This window comes from Papilio machaon, chromosome W (genome assembly GCF_912999745.1).
Source record: "Papilio machaon chromosome W, ilPapMach1.1, whole genome shotgun sequence".
NCBI lineage: Eukaryota > Metazoa > Arthropoda > Insecta > Lepidoptera > Papilionidae > Papilio > Papilio machaon.
Window position 1 is genome coordinate 9,726,783 of NC_060015.1, and position 16,757 is coordinate 9,743,539.

The window sequence follows — 16,757 nt, forward strand, 5'->3', positions numbered from 1 at the left end:
CATTCTCTACCTACACAATAAATTTGAAACGTCTAAGTGCATGATTGCCATAATTATTTCGGAAAAAAAGGAAAATCGATTGGTAACTTTCGATTCCGACATTGAAATATATTTTTCAGAAAAAGTATTAACTCTCAAACGATTTCTCTTTTCTCTCAATCACTCTCTAAGCATTCTCTACCTTCTAGCTTTTAACCGCGACTCCGTCCGCGCGGAATAGAAAATAGAAAACGGGGTAAAAATTATCCTATGTCCGTTTCCTGGTTCTAAGCTACCTGCCCACCAATTTTCAGCTAAATCAGTTCTACCGATCTTGAGTTATTAATAGTGTAACTAACACGACTTTCTTTTTTATATATATAGATAGTATATAATTGTTATAGTTTAGTGGCTAATAAATCTTATCTCAAAAATTATTCGTGATAAAATAGAAAAAAATATTTGTACGCAAAATAAGTGAAAAACAAAATTAAATAGAACATCCTCAATTTATTTTCAACAACCAAAGGATGATTAGTCCAAAAAATGATGTTAAAAATGTGATTGCAATTTAATCACGTAACTTACGTCATTATGTCGATCAATCAAATAAATTGATGAAAAGTATGACTTTATAAATTATTATCCATTCATATCCGATAATTTTTGTTATAAAAAAACAATAATAAAAATTGCCGTATCTATGAAACCGAGATTTTTTCCTACGCTTAGAACTGAAAATAATCAAACGCTAAAGAGGAAGGAACACCGGAAATGGGCACATGCTTCACTAACTTGATACAAGCCGCTGGTGCATGCACTGACTCGACATAAGACTACGTCATTGTTATACAACTATTCAAGTACGTAACAATTTATGTATAACTTACTAACTAGCAGAGCAAAACGATATAATTGAATAAAAATAAACAATTTTTTTAAGACAGAAATCCTATGGCGTTCCCAGAACTCACCAAAGTTTCATGAAAATCCGAAATTTACCATTCATATTTTTTAATGAATGTAAATTCCATAGTTACTTTTGCGCCCGAAAAAAAACGCTGCACAAATCTCAAACAAATTCGTCTATACGTAATTCAGCGAAATTCTCGTCAAAATGTTTCCTGCTCGAGCTTTTGATTTATCGATAACTGATATTAAGTGTTTGCAGTCGGTACTATTGAAAACTTAACTATGGTGCTGACACTGTACAAACTCGATGCCAGTCCACCAGTCCGCTCCGTTCTGATGGTAATCGACGCTGCGAAAATAACTGATGTACAATATGTAAATATCAACGTTCTTAAGGGCGAGCATCTGACTGATGAATACTTAAAGGTAATAAATACTGTAGGAGAAACCAACAACTATAGTTCTTCAAAAGTTCAACGACGTAATGAAACATACAGCAGATGTAGAATTTCATCAATGAAACGGAGAGACAGATTTAAAGATAACAAAAAGGGACAAGTGATAACAGACTAGTATGACCTGTTTAATTTTTTTTTGCAGATGAATCCACAGCACACTATACCAATGTTAAAAGATGGTGATTTTACTGTATGGGACAGGTTTGTTACGACTACTGATGTAATTTCTAAAAATTGTATTATTTGTTTAAATTTTATGCATCGATCATAAATAAACTCAATAACTGTCCAACTTGGTGATATTATTTTTATACAAAAGTGTTCATTCATATGGTACTCATTTGAGCGTAATCTTTCATATTCTTTCAGTCACGCAATTTCTGTGTACTTATTGACAAAGTACACTGATGACGATGCTCTTTACCCAATTGAGCATAAAAAGAGAGCGTTGATTGATCAAAGGCTACATTTTGATAGTGGAGTACTTTTTGTAGCTTTGCGTGCCGCAGTCGTAAGTATTTACGTTACATTGTTTTCAACACACCTTTGCTTGGTTTAAAAAAAAAATGGTATACCTCAGTGACGATTTTTTTGTGAATAAGTCAAAGATTCAAATAAATCAATTATTGTGGAAACAGCGCACATTCGGAACATTTCCCCCCACGAACAATTTTAATGATAGCCGTCAGTAACAAATAAATGTACTTCAAATTTTTGCGTGCCAAAATTATTCAGTTCTAATACATCTTCATTATATTTTGCTTAATGTCTTCACAAGTACAACGTAATAAAGTCAACCCGGTACCCAACAGGATAGGCAAGATTCAATAAACAAGCGATGCCATATATTATCTAACACAAGAACTGCTGAACTCAGGGATGTACATATAATTGTTAGTTATAGAGTATTTTAGAATTACACTTAATCTGACCTAAGAAAGAAGTTCCATACTTCATGTAGGACCATAGGGTCCCTAAAGATGATTAAGGACAGACACTGGCTCACCACTACCACACTGGAGCGCAGGCGCACGTCCGCTTCGTACCGCGTTCGTCACTCAACTACCCAGAGACAGCTGTCCCCTTCCAGTGTGGTACATGAGACAGTGAATTGTATCTATTCCATAGACACAAACACTACATCCCTTCCTTGTTAACAAGTTTTATTTTATTATTATTTTCAACTCAATCAACATCTTATATATATTTTTTACTGTAATTATAAATTAATAATTTCCAACCAGATTGTTTCATTCATTAATGTTTGATGTATCTTCATTTAAATTTCCATTACATTTCCATTCCCCTTCCACTCTTTTTAGATGTGTAACGTTCATTCTTAGTATTTGTCCAGTTTCTTCATTCCTTACCGTGACATGTAGTTCCGACTACATGAGGCGTAGAGATAAATGTACTTGCAAGTTTGTTTGTCCTATCTAATTCTTTAACATAAATTTCGAGTCCTCTGGGGCAACCTCAATTCCAATTGAATGGAATTCTCTGTAGTCAGCAATAGAAGTGTTCCAATTTAATGGTAACCGAAGTGTTTCCAATTTAATGGTAACCGAAGTGTTTCCAATTTAATGGTAACCGAAGTGTTTCCAATTTAATGGTAACCGAAGTGTTTCCAATTTAATGGTAACCGAAGTGTTTCCAATTTAATGGTAACCGAAGTGTTTCCAATTTAATGGTAACCGAAGTGTTTCCAATTTAATGGTAACCGAAGTGTTTCCAATTTAATGGTAACCTAAGTGTTTCCAATTTAATGGTAACCTAAGTGTTTCCAATTTAATGGTAACCGAAGTGTTTCCAATTTAATGGTAACCTAACTGTTTCCAATTTAATGGTAACCTAACTGTTTCCAATTTAATGGTAATCTAAGTGTTTCCAATTTAATGGTAACCTAAGTGTTTCCAATTTAATGGTAACCTAACTGTTTCCAATTTAATGGTAACCTAACTGTTTCCAATTAAATGGTAATCTAAGTGTTTCCAATTTAATGGTAATCTAAGTGTTTCCAATTTAATGGTAATCTAAGTGTTTCCAATTTAATGGTTACCTAACTGTTTCCAATTTAATTGTAATCTAAGTGTTTCCAATTAAATGGTAATCTAAGTGTTTCCAATTTAATGGTAATCTAAGTGTTTCCAATTTAATGGTAACCTAACTGTTTCCAATTTAATGGTAATCTAAGTGTTTCCAATTAAATGGTAACCTAACTGTTTCCAATTAAATGGTAATCTAAGTGTTTCCAATTTAATGGTTACCTAACTGTTTCCAATTTAATAGTAATCTAAGTGTTTCCAATTTAATGGTAACCTAAGTGTTTCCAATTTAATAGTAATCTAAGTGTTTCCAATTTAATGGTAACCTAAGTGTTTCCAATTTAATGGTAACCTAAGTGTTTCCAATTTAATGGTAACCTAAGTGTTTCCAATTTAATGGTAACCTCAATTCCAATTGAATGGAATTCATTGACACTGTATTAATCCAATTTAATGTATTCACATCTACTGAAAATCATTACCACCAATTTAATTTTTTGATTACCGAACTCCAACTAATGAACTTTATAACAAACAAAATTACTTAATGTCACTCAAATGTTTAAATTTAGGACTTGTACTCTCATAATGAACATAACAAATAAAAACATTAAGTCTAACATTAAACTCGAAAAAAGAGATAACAAACATAACTGACGTAACAAACACAAATTAAATCTATTACTCCGCGAACTATCTATGGAATAAAACTATTTCGTTCGAAGGCCTTCAAATGTTTAACAACTGTCAGACGAGATAAAGAATTGTAACAATATTAATGCTTTCAAAAATAAACTTAAATCATAATCATCGCTGAACTGTAATAATCTCTCAATATTTTCTACATATATAACTTTGTCATTTCTGTCAAGTTAGATTCTCTTCTATAGTTGTGTTAAGGTTTATTTTGCTTTATATAGATCCTGTATTCTGTATCTATATTACGTATTAACCCGCAAGCCTGTATGATATACATATTTATTTTTCGGGTATATCAATAATTGTTCAGCATAGTTTAATAACATTTAAAAACATCACAAAACATTTGTTTATAGCAAACGCTTTAAACTTACACCTTCCTTACAACGCACAGAAAAACTATAACTATTACTTTAAATAAATGCAATTACTCATAACTATTTTTTTAAATAAAATTACGAGCACGGATTTTCAGAAGTTGTTTACGCACGGCGGTACGGTTCCGAACATATCTACTCCTTTTTTTTTTTTTTTTTTTTTTTGTAATTGAAGCATTGTGTTTTTTTTTTTTTTTTTTAAATAAAGATCTTTAAACCTAAACCTAATGGTAGTCATAAAAATTAATTAAATTAAAAGAAATTTACATCATCTGATTAAATGATGTACTCATCGAACAACGCCATCAGAAGTCATGTCGTCATAACCAGAACAATGTTTACATTTCCGTGCATGTGACTGTACAACCAACTTAATGGATATCTGCAATAATTAACAACTGATATAGGAGAACGGTAGGTCTTGTTGCTAACAAACATTCTACGTATAATTTAGATATATTTTGTAGTACAGAAAATACAAAACAAAACAACAAAAGTGTGAGTCATTGTCACTATCAGTGGCTGCAATGAACTCGCCCTCGAAGATATACTATGATCGCCATGAATAGTACGAAGAAAAGTATATAGATTAACCTTAAATTAAGTTGAAATCTAATTTTTTTTTCTCATTATTTTGCATAATAATATGCATTATTATGCATAAATTTCATATAAACCAAACGGCCATGCCAATAAAGTATTTACTATTTAATCACGATAATTATGTGTTAGTCAAATGCACACTTAGCTAATCCATTTCCTTTTCTTTTTGAATTGCAGTTGTTGCTTTACTAAGTATCAATGTTATCATAAGTCATAAGATCATTGGTTTTTGTATGTATCAATTCACTAATCACGCAGCGTTCCGGCCGACGCCATGATGTATTATCAAGCCGGCGTATCAACAACACTCAAGCTTAATGTCAAAATAAAATATTGAATTAAATAATTGAAAGATGTTGTATGTTGAAACAAACCCGAATAATAATAATATCATGTAGCATCGAATCTTAACCCTATTCTTTCGTTTAAAGAAAAGTTCTGAAGGGGTCTTTCCTGTTACTGAGTGAGGAGTAGAGTTATACATCATAAAATACTAATATAATGTTTCTCTTATATTCGTGTCTCTTTTTTCGCTTGCACTTATTCTAAGGCACTTTAAGATATCCCTATTTTGAAGCTCGACTTCCCCATTCATTTGCGGCCAATATGGAACAGTACTAAAAGTTTAATGTTGCAATCTTCACAAAAAGTTTTAAACTCTTCATTTACAAACTGCTAGCTCATTTACAATCTGCAGTGATTGAATGTGGATAACCCAGTCGACTAAAGAGTTCCTTCAGGATGTTAATAATTTGTGAACCTGTTATGGTCCTGGTCACAGGTGGGCACAGTTAATCAAAAGTTAACTTCGTTAATCGTTAAGTCGTTAAATAAAAATGTAAGTTCGTTAATCGTTAAAGCCTTTAATCGATGAAAATTTAACGCAAGTTAAAGTTGACAGTTAAAGTTAATTTTTGTTAATATTATAAGGGACAATCAGGCAAATGGCCATATGAATAATCTCCGAATCGCATGGACCGATTTTGTCGAGACTATCAATAGAACCTAGGCTATATTTTTTCCGCGCTTACGAAATCACGGACGAACGCTAAACCTATCTATAGTTTAGTTATATTTTAAATTCAAATAAAACTTAGACGATTGGGCCGATGTACTACTGCCTGTACAATACACATGACAGCGTGCACTAGTTACACACACTTGTATACTACGCTGACAATGATGGACAAATGACCTTTTCAGTCATTTTTTTTTTGACATTCCGACGTCACGGAATTAGAGTTAACTAAATTTAGACAACACAAATTTTCTATTAAACTGTGAGACCTGGTAATATTCAAAAGAAAATAATCAAACTTTTGTGCAGTATTTACATGTATCTGTTACTATTTTGCACCCGGATATTCATTTGCTCATACTCCAACAATTGAACATTTAATTTTACGTATAATTTGGTAATATATATATTTTTTGCTAAGGACCCACGAACAGACTTTAGTATTAACTACTTTTTTATTTATTAACATAGGTTTATCAATAACACTTCTTAACATCAGAGGGAACTTATTGTAACATTGATAAATAAACTATATAACCAATCCAGTGATTCATCTCAACGCATCAAACTATACAACTGAGATGCCTTCGATAACTTCTATCATCTGATGATATATCGTCGGATCTAATGTTATATGTTAAATAAAGTTAAATTGCTCTCAGTGTACAGAGTGTACGTCACATGACCATGACATAACGAAAACAACCGATTGCGGGTGATGTCTTCTATCTTTCTTATCACCTATAAAATCGTTATAGTCAATTAGTAAGAATATGTTTTGACTTATTTTCAACGACATTCTATTAATTTTAAAACAATCTTTCGATATACGCAAAAATCATAATTACACTAACACAATTATTCTATCTCTTTCTTCATTTTTTCTCGTTTTAGCGTATACTTTTTTTTGTTGTAAACAAACAAATTATCTTCGCTATTGTAATAATGTACGTCTCTTTTTAGCAGTCGTTGCAATATCAGCTGCTTCCTACTGAAAATGTTCGATTTAAATCTAAAATCTAAAATACCTTCAATTTAATAAAAGTTCTTTTGTTTTTACTAATGCTTCTTATTTAAAAGAAGTCCGAGACACATTAAATTCAATCTAATGAATTTCATTTTGTACAATGTAATAAAATAGTTTAGAATATCTCTAATGTAATAGAAATCCAAATTATAAATGTATACTTATCAATACTATTCTACCTTACCTTATTAGGTTTACCTATTTACGCATTCATATATCCAATTTAATGGATATCCAAAATAGACGAAGATATATCACCAATTTAATGGAAATCCAGAGCACTACATATCTGTATTATCTATATATATAAAAGAAAGTCGTATTAGTTACACCATTTATAACTCAAGAACGGCTGAATCGATCCCACTGAAAATTGGTGGGCAGGCAGCTCAGAACCAGGAAACGGACATAGGATAATCTTCACCCCGTTTTCCATCTTTTTATTCCGCGCGGACAAAGTCGCGGGTAAAAGCTAGTTTTAGTTAAAATGATAGCCGATTTTCAAAATACGGCCTGTACCTGTCATTTTACGTGAAATACTTAGTTGCAGTTAATAGATAATAGACCCATATTTCGTATAACACTGTCTTAGATCCTAGAACGGTTCGTTGAAGAAGATTCACAAATACCTTTGCCAGAAATATAATTATTTCTGAACAAAATAAATATGTCAGTTGATACTTATTGTAGCATTTGATGTGTCTCGTTACAGAGAATATTTGATGACCAAATAGTGAGTAGATTAATATAACAGATTTAAAACATCTTTACAAATAAATCAGGCCACCCGTTGACCCCGCCTTTTATTGACGTTCCTTACACTTATGAAGATTGATATTGTAAGTACTCGAAGGTATAATAATTTACAATAATTAAAACTTTAATAGACAAATATTCCTACTCATCATAATAAATAGATAACGACGGCGGAAGTGATATCGCATGCTTGCAATAAATCATCAATACTATTTTACACGTATACAACTTATAAAATCGGATAATACTGTAAACTAATGTTCCCCATATCATATTGTCATCTTTCTTCTATTATGAAATCTATAATAATTGTACTCTACTTTTAGGCATAAAATTAAATATCTTGATTGAAATGTTTCAATTTACACACAAGTATTTTATTACTTAGGGCACAAAATACGGACATAGTTACCAATTTTCTATTTTGTTGTTTTTTTTTTTTTTTTTTTTTTTTCACCTCGTCGCCATTTGTAGGACCATAGGGTCCCTAAAGATGATTAAGGACAGACACTGGCTCACCACTACCACACTGGAGCGCAGGCGCACGTCCGCTTCGTACCGCGTTCGTCACTCAACTACCCAGAGACAGCTGTCCCCTTCCAGTGTGGTACATGAGACAGTGAATTGTATCTATTCCATAGACACAAACACTACACTTCACATACCAAGACTTAAGGAAACTGAGAAATAAAATTTATAGTTCTTTTGTCGGTTATTTTTGTCTTCCAGGACCCAGTGGTATATCAGGGAGAGAATTTTTATAGGAACAGCGCTTTGTTGAAGATAAAGACTGCTTATGACTTTGCTGATAAGTTTTTAACTAGCAAATGGCTTGTGGGCGACGAGATTACTTTGGCAGATATCTGTTGTGTTGCCAACATCAGTTCGCTTAATGAAATATTGCCTATTGATGCAGAATTGTAAGATTTATATTAACTTTTATATTTTTCATCATAACGTATTTATTTTTCATAGTAAAAAATAGATTTTATTCTAAGGAATTGTGAAGACCGTCTTTGTCTAGCTTATTCGTCAAATTAATTTTACAGGTATCCGAATTTAGCTCAATGGTTGGAAAATTGTAAAGAGCAAGAATTCTATAAGAAAGGGAATAAACCAGGACTGGAAGAATTTAGTGCGTTGTTTAGAAATGAATCATTGTTATTAGCTTAAAGTCGCGCTTTGGTAGATTACGAAATACCGAGATAAAATTTAGTAGTAGATGCATGTTAAAAAATAAACTCTTACTGCGCTTTTGATTTGTTTCAAACAAAACTTTTTAAGTTATATTAAAAACACTTAATTCTTGAGATAAAAATGTACCACTAAATAATAATACCATGCTTGAATCGACGAGTTATTTCATAGCTTAAATGGGCACTATTTGCCACGCTATAAAAAGATATCGTTTCAAATAAAAGCTAATATAACTAAATAGGTGTCGATTCGTACGTGCGGATTCCAACTTTGTTCTCGCCGAGCTTCTCATCTCTGGGCAATATTTCATGATTTTTCCGCAGCCGGCGGAGCGAGGCCGCGACGCATGATCACCCATAATGAAAACTATCCCATAGTCCCGGCTGCGCGCCAGACACATCAAATCCACGCAGATCCTTCCTAGTCCAGTCCTAGTAAGGATATTATAGCCTATAGTTATTAATAGATAGCGCCATCTGTTATCTGCGTTTTAAAAGATTCCATTTAAAAATAATAATATATACTATATAAATCATAATAATAAAGGATATTATAGCCTATATTTATTAATAGATAGCGCCATCTGTTATCTGCGTTTTAAAAGATTCCATTTAAAAATAATAATATATACTATATAAATCATACTAATAAAGGATATTATAGCCTATATTTATTAATAGATAGCGCCATCTGTTATCTGCGTTTTAAAAGATTCCATTTAAAAATAATAATATATACTACTATATAAATCATTATTGTTGTCTAATGTTACGTGTACGTGTACGTCGTACGTCGTACGGGGTGGTAGGTAGCTCGTATTAAAAACTTCCTTTTTTTTATAGTAGTCATTCGTCCTTCCATTTTCGTTCCATTTCAAATATAATATAAAAGATATCCTACATATGAATGACTATGTATGTATGTATGTATGTATTTATGTATGTATGTATGTATGTATGTATGTATGTATGTATGCACGTGCAGCAGACAGACGAGGAAAATGACACCGCATTAGACATACATACGAGTAGCTTCCCTCATAGTCAACTTAATAATGATGAAAAATGTTTCGTTTCGGTTCTTATTAACTTTATAACTGCATGCAACAACAACAAAATATAAACTGACTATATATTCGTTTTAATACTTACTTAGCTTACTAGTAAGCGATGATTCTGTTCTGGATTTAAAAAAAAAAAAAAAAAAAAAAAAAAAAAAAATAATAATAATAATAATAATAATAATAATAAAACCATAATTCAGAGGACAAAATTGAGCCGCGTCGGAGATGCGCACGCCTAAGACCTGCTGCGCTCACCTCGCTGAGCCTAATACCATCAACGTCGGAAGAAGATGAGTCCCCGACCGCTAGTGAGGAGGAGCCAGCGCCGTCCACCCCGCCACGAAGACCTGTGCGGGGCCGTGGTCGGCCACCGTCGGCACGCTTGGGGCCTGCGGGACGCATCCCGCACCCGGCCCCCGCTACCGGTGGTGTAGTGCGCCGCATGAGATGGACTTCAGAACTAAACGAGAGTGTCATGCGCGCGTATTACCAGGCAACAGAGGTGGAAACAAACCTCACAGCGTATCGTGGTAGGATGTTGTCTCTGTTTCAGGTCCTTCAACCAAATACCGCCGTCACGGCTCAGCGCTTATCGGATCAAGTGCGGGTCATACTGCGGTCGCGTCGGCTGGATGACTCCGTTCTTGACCGTCTACGCACTGAAATACGTTCCAGCCTTAGGGACACGGAGTCTGCACCTACGGCGCCGCTAAACGTTGACTGTGTAGACAGTCGGCCACCGACGCCAATAGCACCGTTAAACGTAGGCGCAAGTGATACTATAGCTGAGAACGTAAGTAGCCAGGATAATGAGCATATGAGGAGAACTTTGGAGGAGGCCATTAAGGAATTTAAAGATGTCCCTACATTAAGTAGATCGCGGTTACCGCGTTTGCCTATTCATAGGGGTAGTTTGGCTATTGTAAATCAAATGAACGCACTACTAGCGCCGTATTTTGATGCTAGTAGTAGCTTAGCAGAAACACACTCTATTCTGTATTGCGGGGCTGTCGCAGTGTGTCGTATGGTAGGTGTCAAACTTAATATCAAAAATACCCAAACCGTACCACACACCTATAGCAAACCAGCCTGGCAAGCCAGAATTGAACGTCGCATTAACACCTCGCGAACTTTAATAGCCAAACTATTAAACTTCCGTGCTGGGAATACTCGGCCGAAAGTTATGCGTTTTGTGACCCAGGCATTTTCCGGGACTAATATTAGTCCCAATAATTACATACTTAGAGTCACGGAACGCATAGACTTTTATAAGCAGAAGATCTGCGCTTGGGCGAATCGCATACGCAGGTACAAAAAACGAGCGGACAGATTTATTCTTAATCGTCGCTTCCAAAGTGATCAAAAGGGTGTTTATAGAGGCTGGGAGCAACCTAGTGAAGGTGTGAATGACAGGCAACTCCCAAATCCAGACGATTTAAACAATTTTTGGCGTGGAATATGGTCGGTGTCTGTCAATCATACAGAATCAGACTGGGTTGAAGCTGTCGGACAGGGATGTGAACAGATACCAGTTATGGATCCTATTACAATAGAACCTTGTGACGTGAGTTGTGCAATCCGTTCGGCTCATAACTGGAAAAGTCCTGGGCCGGATGGATTGCCCAATTTCTGGATCAAATGGTTCAGCAGTTCACATTTCTGTCTGGCAGCTCAATTCCAGGCTGCCATCGACCTGGGTAGTCTCCCAGCCTTTATGACCACAGGGGTCACCCACCTTTTGTTCAAGTCCGGTTGTACCACGGAAGCTAAGAACTATAGACCCATTACTTGTTTACCAACATTATATAAGTTGCTTACATCCATTTTGAGCTCAAAATTAACAAAGCATCTCAAAGATCTTTTGGCCAAAACTCAAAATGGATGTAGGCCTGGGTCCCGTGGTACGAAGGAACTACTCCTCATAGATATGACCATCAACCAACAGGTCCGTCGAAATAGGAAAAACCTCTGCACTGCCTGGGTCGATTATAAAAAGGCCTATGACTCGGTGCCGCACTCGTGGTTGAGGAGAGTACTAGAGCTATACAAAGTTGATGTAACTCTATGTACTTTCCTCAGTTCATGTATGCGGCAGTGGGTTACTAGACTCTCTTTACCTGGGAGTGCAGCGCCTATTTCGAACGGACTTATAAAGATTGAGCGGGGGATTTTCCAGGGTGACAGCTTGAGTCCGCTGTGGTTCTGCCTGGCCTTGAATCCTTTAAGCACATTGCTAAACGAATCAAGGCTGGGCTTTCAGCTTCGTAGAGGGGGTGAAGTCATATCTCATCTTCTATACATGGATGACCTCAAGCTTTTCGCATCGAAAAAGACCGACCTAGTGGAACTGCTCAAAATAACTGAAAAGTTCAGTAGTTCCATCGGGATGGAGTTTGGTGTCGAAAAGTGTGCGGTCATGTATGTACAGCGGGGGAGAGTTGCAAGCTCTGATGGGCTACAACTCACCGAAAGTATGTCCTTCAGATCCCTCTCCGAAGGTGAGACCTACAAGTACCTTGGTATATCACAGTCGTTGGGTATTGTTGATGAGGATGTAAAACATCTGATAAAAGCACGATTCATTGGCCGCCTGAGAAAAGTCCTAAATAGTCTTCTATCAGGTGGTAACAAGTTTCGCGCTTTTAACAGCTGGGTTATGCCCTCGTTAACTTACTCCTTTGGTATACTAAGGTGGACTCAAACAGAGCTGGATATCTTGGATCGAAGGGTCCGTTGCATGCTGACCACACATCGGATGCATCACCCACGATCGTCGGTTATGAGATTGTATATCCCACGGAAATGTGGTGGCCGAGGCCTCCTCAATGCTAAGGACATGCATAACCGTGAGGTATACAATCTACGGGAGTATTTCCTGAAAATCGATGAGGGGATACATCGAGATGTGGTGTCGGTAGATAAGGGGCTCACCCCGCTCTCTCTTAATAACGAGAACTGGCGTAAACACCCAGTGTTGAGCACCTCCGAGCGTTTAGATATATGGAAGAGCAAGGAGTTACACGGCAGGTTTTATCGGGCTCTGCATGGGCCTGATGTAGACCTGCCTGCCTCTGTGAACTGGCTACGTTTCGGTGACCTCTTTGGGGAGACCGAGGGCTTTGTCTGTGCAATTATGGACGAAGTTATCAAGACGAACAACTACCGGAAGTACATTATGAGGGACGGCACGCTAGATGTCTGTCGTTTGTGCCACTGCCCTGGCGAGTCCCTCAGACATGTCACTTCCGGTTGTTCTCGCCTTGCTAACTCCGAGTACTTGCACAGACACAACCTAGTAGCCAGAATAATCCATCAACAACTTGCTCTTAAGTATGGTCTAATCGCTTCAGAGGTGCCGTACTACAAATACACACCGGAGCCAGTTCTCGATGATGGTCATATCACGCTCTACTGGGATCGATCTATTATCACAGACAGGACTATTGTAGCCAATAAGCCTGATATCGTGATAATAGATCGATCTGCGAGACATACGATAATTGTTGACGTAAGTATTCCCCATGACTGTAATCTCGTGAAGGCAGAGACAGACAAGATGTCAAAATATTTGGATCTCGCGCACGAGATTACAGCCATGTGGCATATGGAGTCAACAATTATCGTACCGATAGTGCTGTCCGTGAATGGATTAATCGCGAAGAGCCTCGATCACCACCTAGAGAGGCTCTCGCTCGGTAAGTGGGTGAAGGGCCAGGCACAGAAGGCGGTACTCCTGAGCACGGCACGCATTGTGAGGAAGTTTCTGTCTCTGGAGGCCTAACCGCCGGTAGCTTGGGCCCAAGGCTCCGCTGCCGACGTATCCAGATTTTTTATATTTTTTTTAATATTGTTTAAGATTTTATTAAGAAAAATGTATAAAATTAAACAAGAAATAAATATGTGGAATAATAATAAAACACAAAAAATATTGATAATAACAATAATAACAACAATACGTGTAAACACTTTCCGGTGTCACGTCAATTGTGGTATACGCCAATACGTGAACACCCCATTGTTTAATGATGCGTGGTTGACATGTCACCATCATTGCTACTATTGTAGACTGGATGCGAGAGGCGTCTGTCAGTGATGTAATGAAACAGTGTGTGGTGTTTGTAGAGTTGTGTTGTGTGGTGTGTCTGCTGTTGTCGTTTGATTTTTACAAAGTAAAATTTGTAGAGTTTGTGTGTAGTGTATAGAGTATTAAAAAATAAACGCGCAACTATTTTTTTATTAATAAAAATAGTAGTGTTGTGTTTGTTGTTTTAATATTTTTACACAGCAAAAACACGCGACGACGACGACGACCGACGACACACACCACACAACGAAATATCACCACACACGCATAAACTGTGTCAGACTACGTTCCCGTTTATGAATGCGGCAGGACGTTTATAATAGAGTCTGTTATAAAAGAAGTGGCGATTTGTGTTCGGCGCGCGTGTAGATTTCGCAGCGTCGTTAACGCACCAGATCGACCCGTGAATTCTCGTCGCCTCGTGTCGTCGCGTGTGTCGCGTTGAGCTTGTTCGGTCTCCTCCACCGGAGAGATCGAACAGTCGCTCAATGCCGCTGCGGCGACTTCGAGGGACGGTGTATTTTTTTTTCCAACTATCATTATTATATTATTATTATATTACATATATATTACTTTTGATTCTATTTTATATAGATCAGTAGTAGTGTGTAGTTAGTAGTAGTAGTAGTAGTATTAGTAGTGGTAGTAGCATTTATAAAAAGGTATTTTCGATCTCTCCGAAACCGGACTGATGTCGATATTTTTTCCTCGATAAAGAGAGAGAATCAAATTTATTTACACAGTGTGAAGTATCGAAAATGTCTCGTTGTTGAACATTCACATGAATCGAACGCGCTTTTTGTCCGTTCACTAGCACCGCACCACACACACCACACAGTAGTAGTGTATTGTGTAGTGTAGTAGTGTAGTGTAGAGAAGAAAAATGACCACCACCGACTGACTGCAGCAGGCAGGCAGCAGCAGCAAAACAGCAAAAACCATCGATGCGTTTAAACGTTTAACGTTTTCGCATCGTCGAGTTGTGCGTGTTGTGCGCGTTGTATGCGGCGTGTTTGTGTCAGCTCCCTGGTTGATCCTGCCAGTAGTTATATGCTTGTCTCAAAGATTAAGCCATGCATGTCTCAGTGCAAGCCGTATTAAGGCGATACCGCGAATGGCTCAATATATCAGTTTTGGTTCCTTAGATCTTACCTCGGTTACTTGGATAACTGTGGTAATTCTAGAGCTAATACATGCAATCAGAACTCTGACCAGTGATGGGATGAGTGCTTTTATTAGATCAAAACCAATCGACGGAGGGCCTCGCGTCCGAAGTCGTTAATTTTGATGAATCTGGATAACTTTTGCCGATCGCATGGTCCAGCACCGGCGACGCATCTTTCAAATGTCTGCCTTATCAACTTTCGATGGTAGTTTCTGCGACTACCATGGTTGTCACGGGTAACGGGGAATCAGGGTTCGATTCCGGAGAGGGAGCCTGAGAAACGGCTACCACATCCAAGGAAGGCAGCAGGCGCGCAAATTACCCACTCCCGGCACGGGGAGGTAGTGACGAAAAATAACGATACGGGACTCTTACGAGGCCTCGTAATCGGAATGAGTACACTTTAAATATTTTAACGAGGAACAATTGGAGGGCAAGTCTGGTGCCAGCAGCCGCGGTAACTCCAGCTCCAATAGCGTATACTAAAATTGTTGCGGTTAAAAAGCTCGTAGTTGCATTTGTGCGCCGCGCTGTCGGTGCACCGCATCCGCGGTGATACTGACACGTCTGCGGAGCATATCGTCGGTGAGCCGTCGGTAATACGGCGGTTCAATATCAAAATCCTATCGCGGTGCTCTTCGGTGAGTGTCGAGATGGGCCGACAATTTTACTTTGAACAAATTAGAGTGCTCAAAGCGGGCTCAAAATTGTGCTTGAATATTTCGTGCATGGAATAATAGAATATGATCTCGGTTCTATTTTGTTGGTTTTCAGAACTCCGAGGTAATGATTAATAGGGATAACTGGGGGCATTCGTATTGCGACGTTAGAGGTGAAATTCTTGGATCGTCGCAAGACGAACATCAGCGAAAGCATTTGCCAAAGGTGTTTTCATCAATCAAGAACGAAAGTTAGAGGTTCGAAGGCGATTAGATACCGCCCTAGTTCTAACCGTAAATATGTCATCTAGCGATCCGCCGACGTTACTACTATGGCTCGGCGGGCAGCTTCCGGGAAACCAAAGATTTTGGACTCCGGGGGGAGTATGGTTGCAAAGCTGAAACTTAAAGGAATTGACGGAAGGGCACCACCAGGAGTGGAGCCTGCGGCTTAATTTGACTCAACACGGGAAATCTCACCAGGCCCGGACACCGGAAGGATTGACAGATTAACAGCTCTTTCTTGATTCGGTGGGTGGTGGTGCATGGCCGTTCTTAGTTGGTGGAGCGATTTGTCTGGTTAATTCCGGTAACGAACGAGACTCTAGCCTGCTAAATAGGCGTCGTCATTTATGTGTGCGTGGCTTCGGTCGCGCAACTCACTGGCGACGTATTAAAATTCTTCTTAGAGGGACCGGCGGCTTCGAGCCGCACG

General features: G+C 37.5%; 2 protein-coding genes and 1 non-coding gene across 3 annotated transcripts in view; all 3 read left to right on the forward strand.

Annotated features, from left to right (window-relative positions):
* The first annotated feature begins 728 nt into the window (after positions 1–728).
* LOC106713260 (glutathione S-transferase 1-like) lies at positions 729–9,047 on the forward strand. The gene is made up of 6 exons (XM_045685687.1): positions 729–842; positions 1,151–1,317; positions 1,492–1,550; positions 1,719–1,860; positions 8,604–8,794; positions 8,924–9,047. The coding sequence occupies exons 2-6, from the start codon at positions 1,174–1,176 to the stop codon at positions 9,045–9,047; spliced, it is 660 nt and encodes a 219-aa protein (XP_045541643.1). The 5' UTR covers positions 729–842; positions 1,151–1,173.
* Positions 9,048–10,043: 996 nt separating this feature from the next.
* LOC123723133 lies at positions 10,044–13,915 on the forward strand. Its single transcript, XM_045685688.1, has 2 exons — positions 10,044–10,098; positions 10,335–13,915. The coding sequence occupies exons 1-2, from the start codon at positions 10,044–10,046 to the stop codon at positions 13,913–13,915; spliced, it is 3,636 nt and encodes a 1,211-aa protein (XP_045541644.1).
* Positions 13,916–15,241: 1,326 nt separating this feature from the next.
* Positions 15,242–16,757, forward strand: part of LOC123723422 — a 1,904-nt gene continuing 388 nt past the window's right edge. Inside the window, exon 1 of the ribosomal RNA XR_006756746.1 lies at positions 15,242–16,757. This exon is cut by the window's right edge and continues 388 nt beyond it. This is a non-coding gene — a ribosomal RNA (small subunit ribosomal RNA).

Coding starts and splice junctions, on each gene's coding strand:
- LOC106713260 (XM_045685687.1), top strand. CDS start 1,174: ATGGTGCTGACACTGTACAAACTCGATGCCAGTCCACCAGTCCGCTCC. Junction 1,861..8,603: donor TAGCTTTGCGTGCCGCAGTC/GTAAGTATTTAC, acceptor TTTGTCTTCCAG/GACCCAGTGGTATATCAGGG. Junction 8,795..8,923: donor TTGCCTATTGATGCAGAATT/GTAAGATTTATA, acceptor TTAATTTTACAG/GTATCCGAATTTAGCTCAAT.
- LOC123723133 (XM_045685688.1), top strand. CDS start 10,044: ATGCACGTGCAGCAGACAGACGAGGAAAATGACACCGCATTAGACATA. Junction 10,099..10,334: donor CGCATTAGACATACATACGA/GTAGCTTCCCTC, acceptor ACCATAATTCAG/AGGACAAAATTGAGCCGCGT.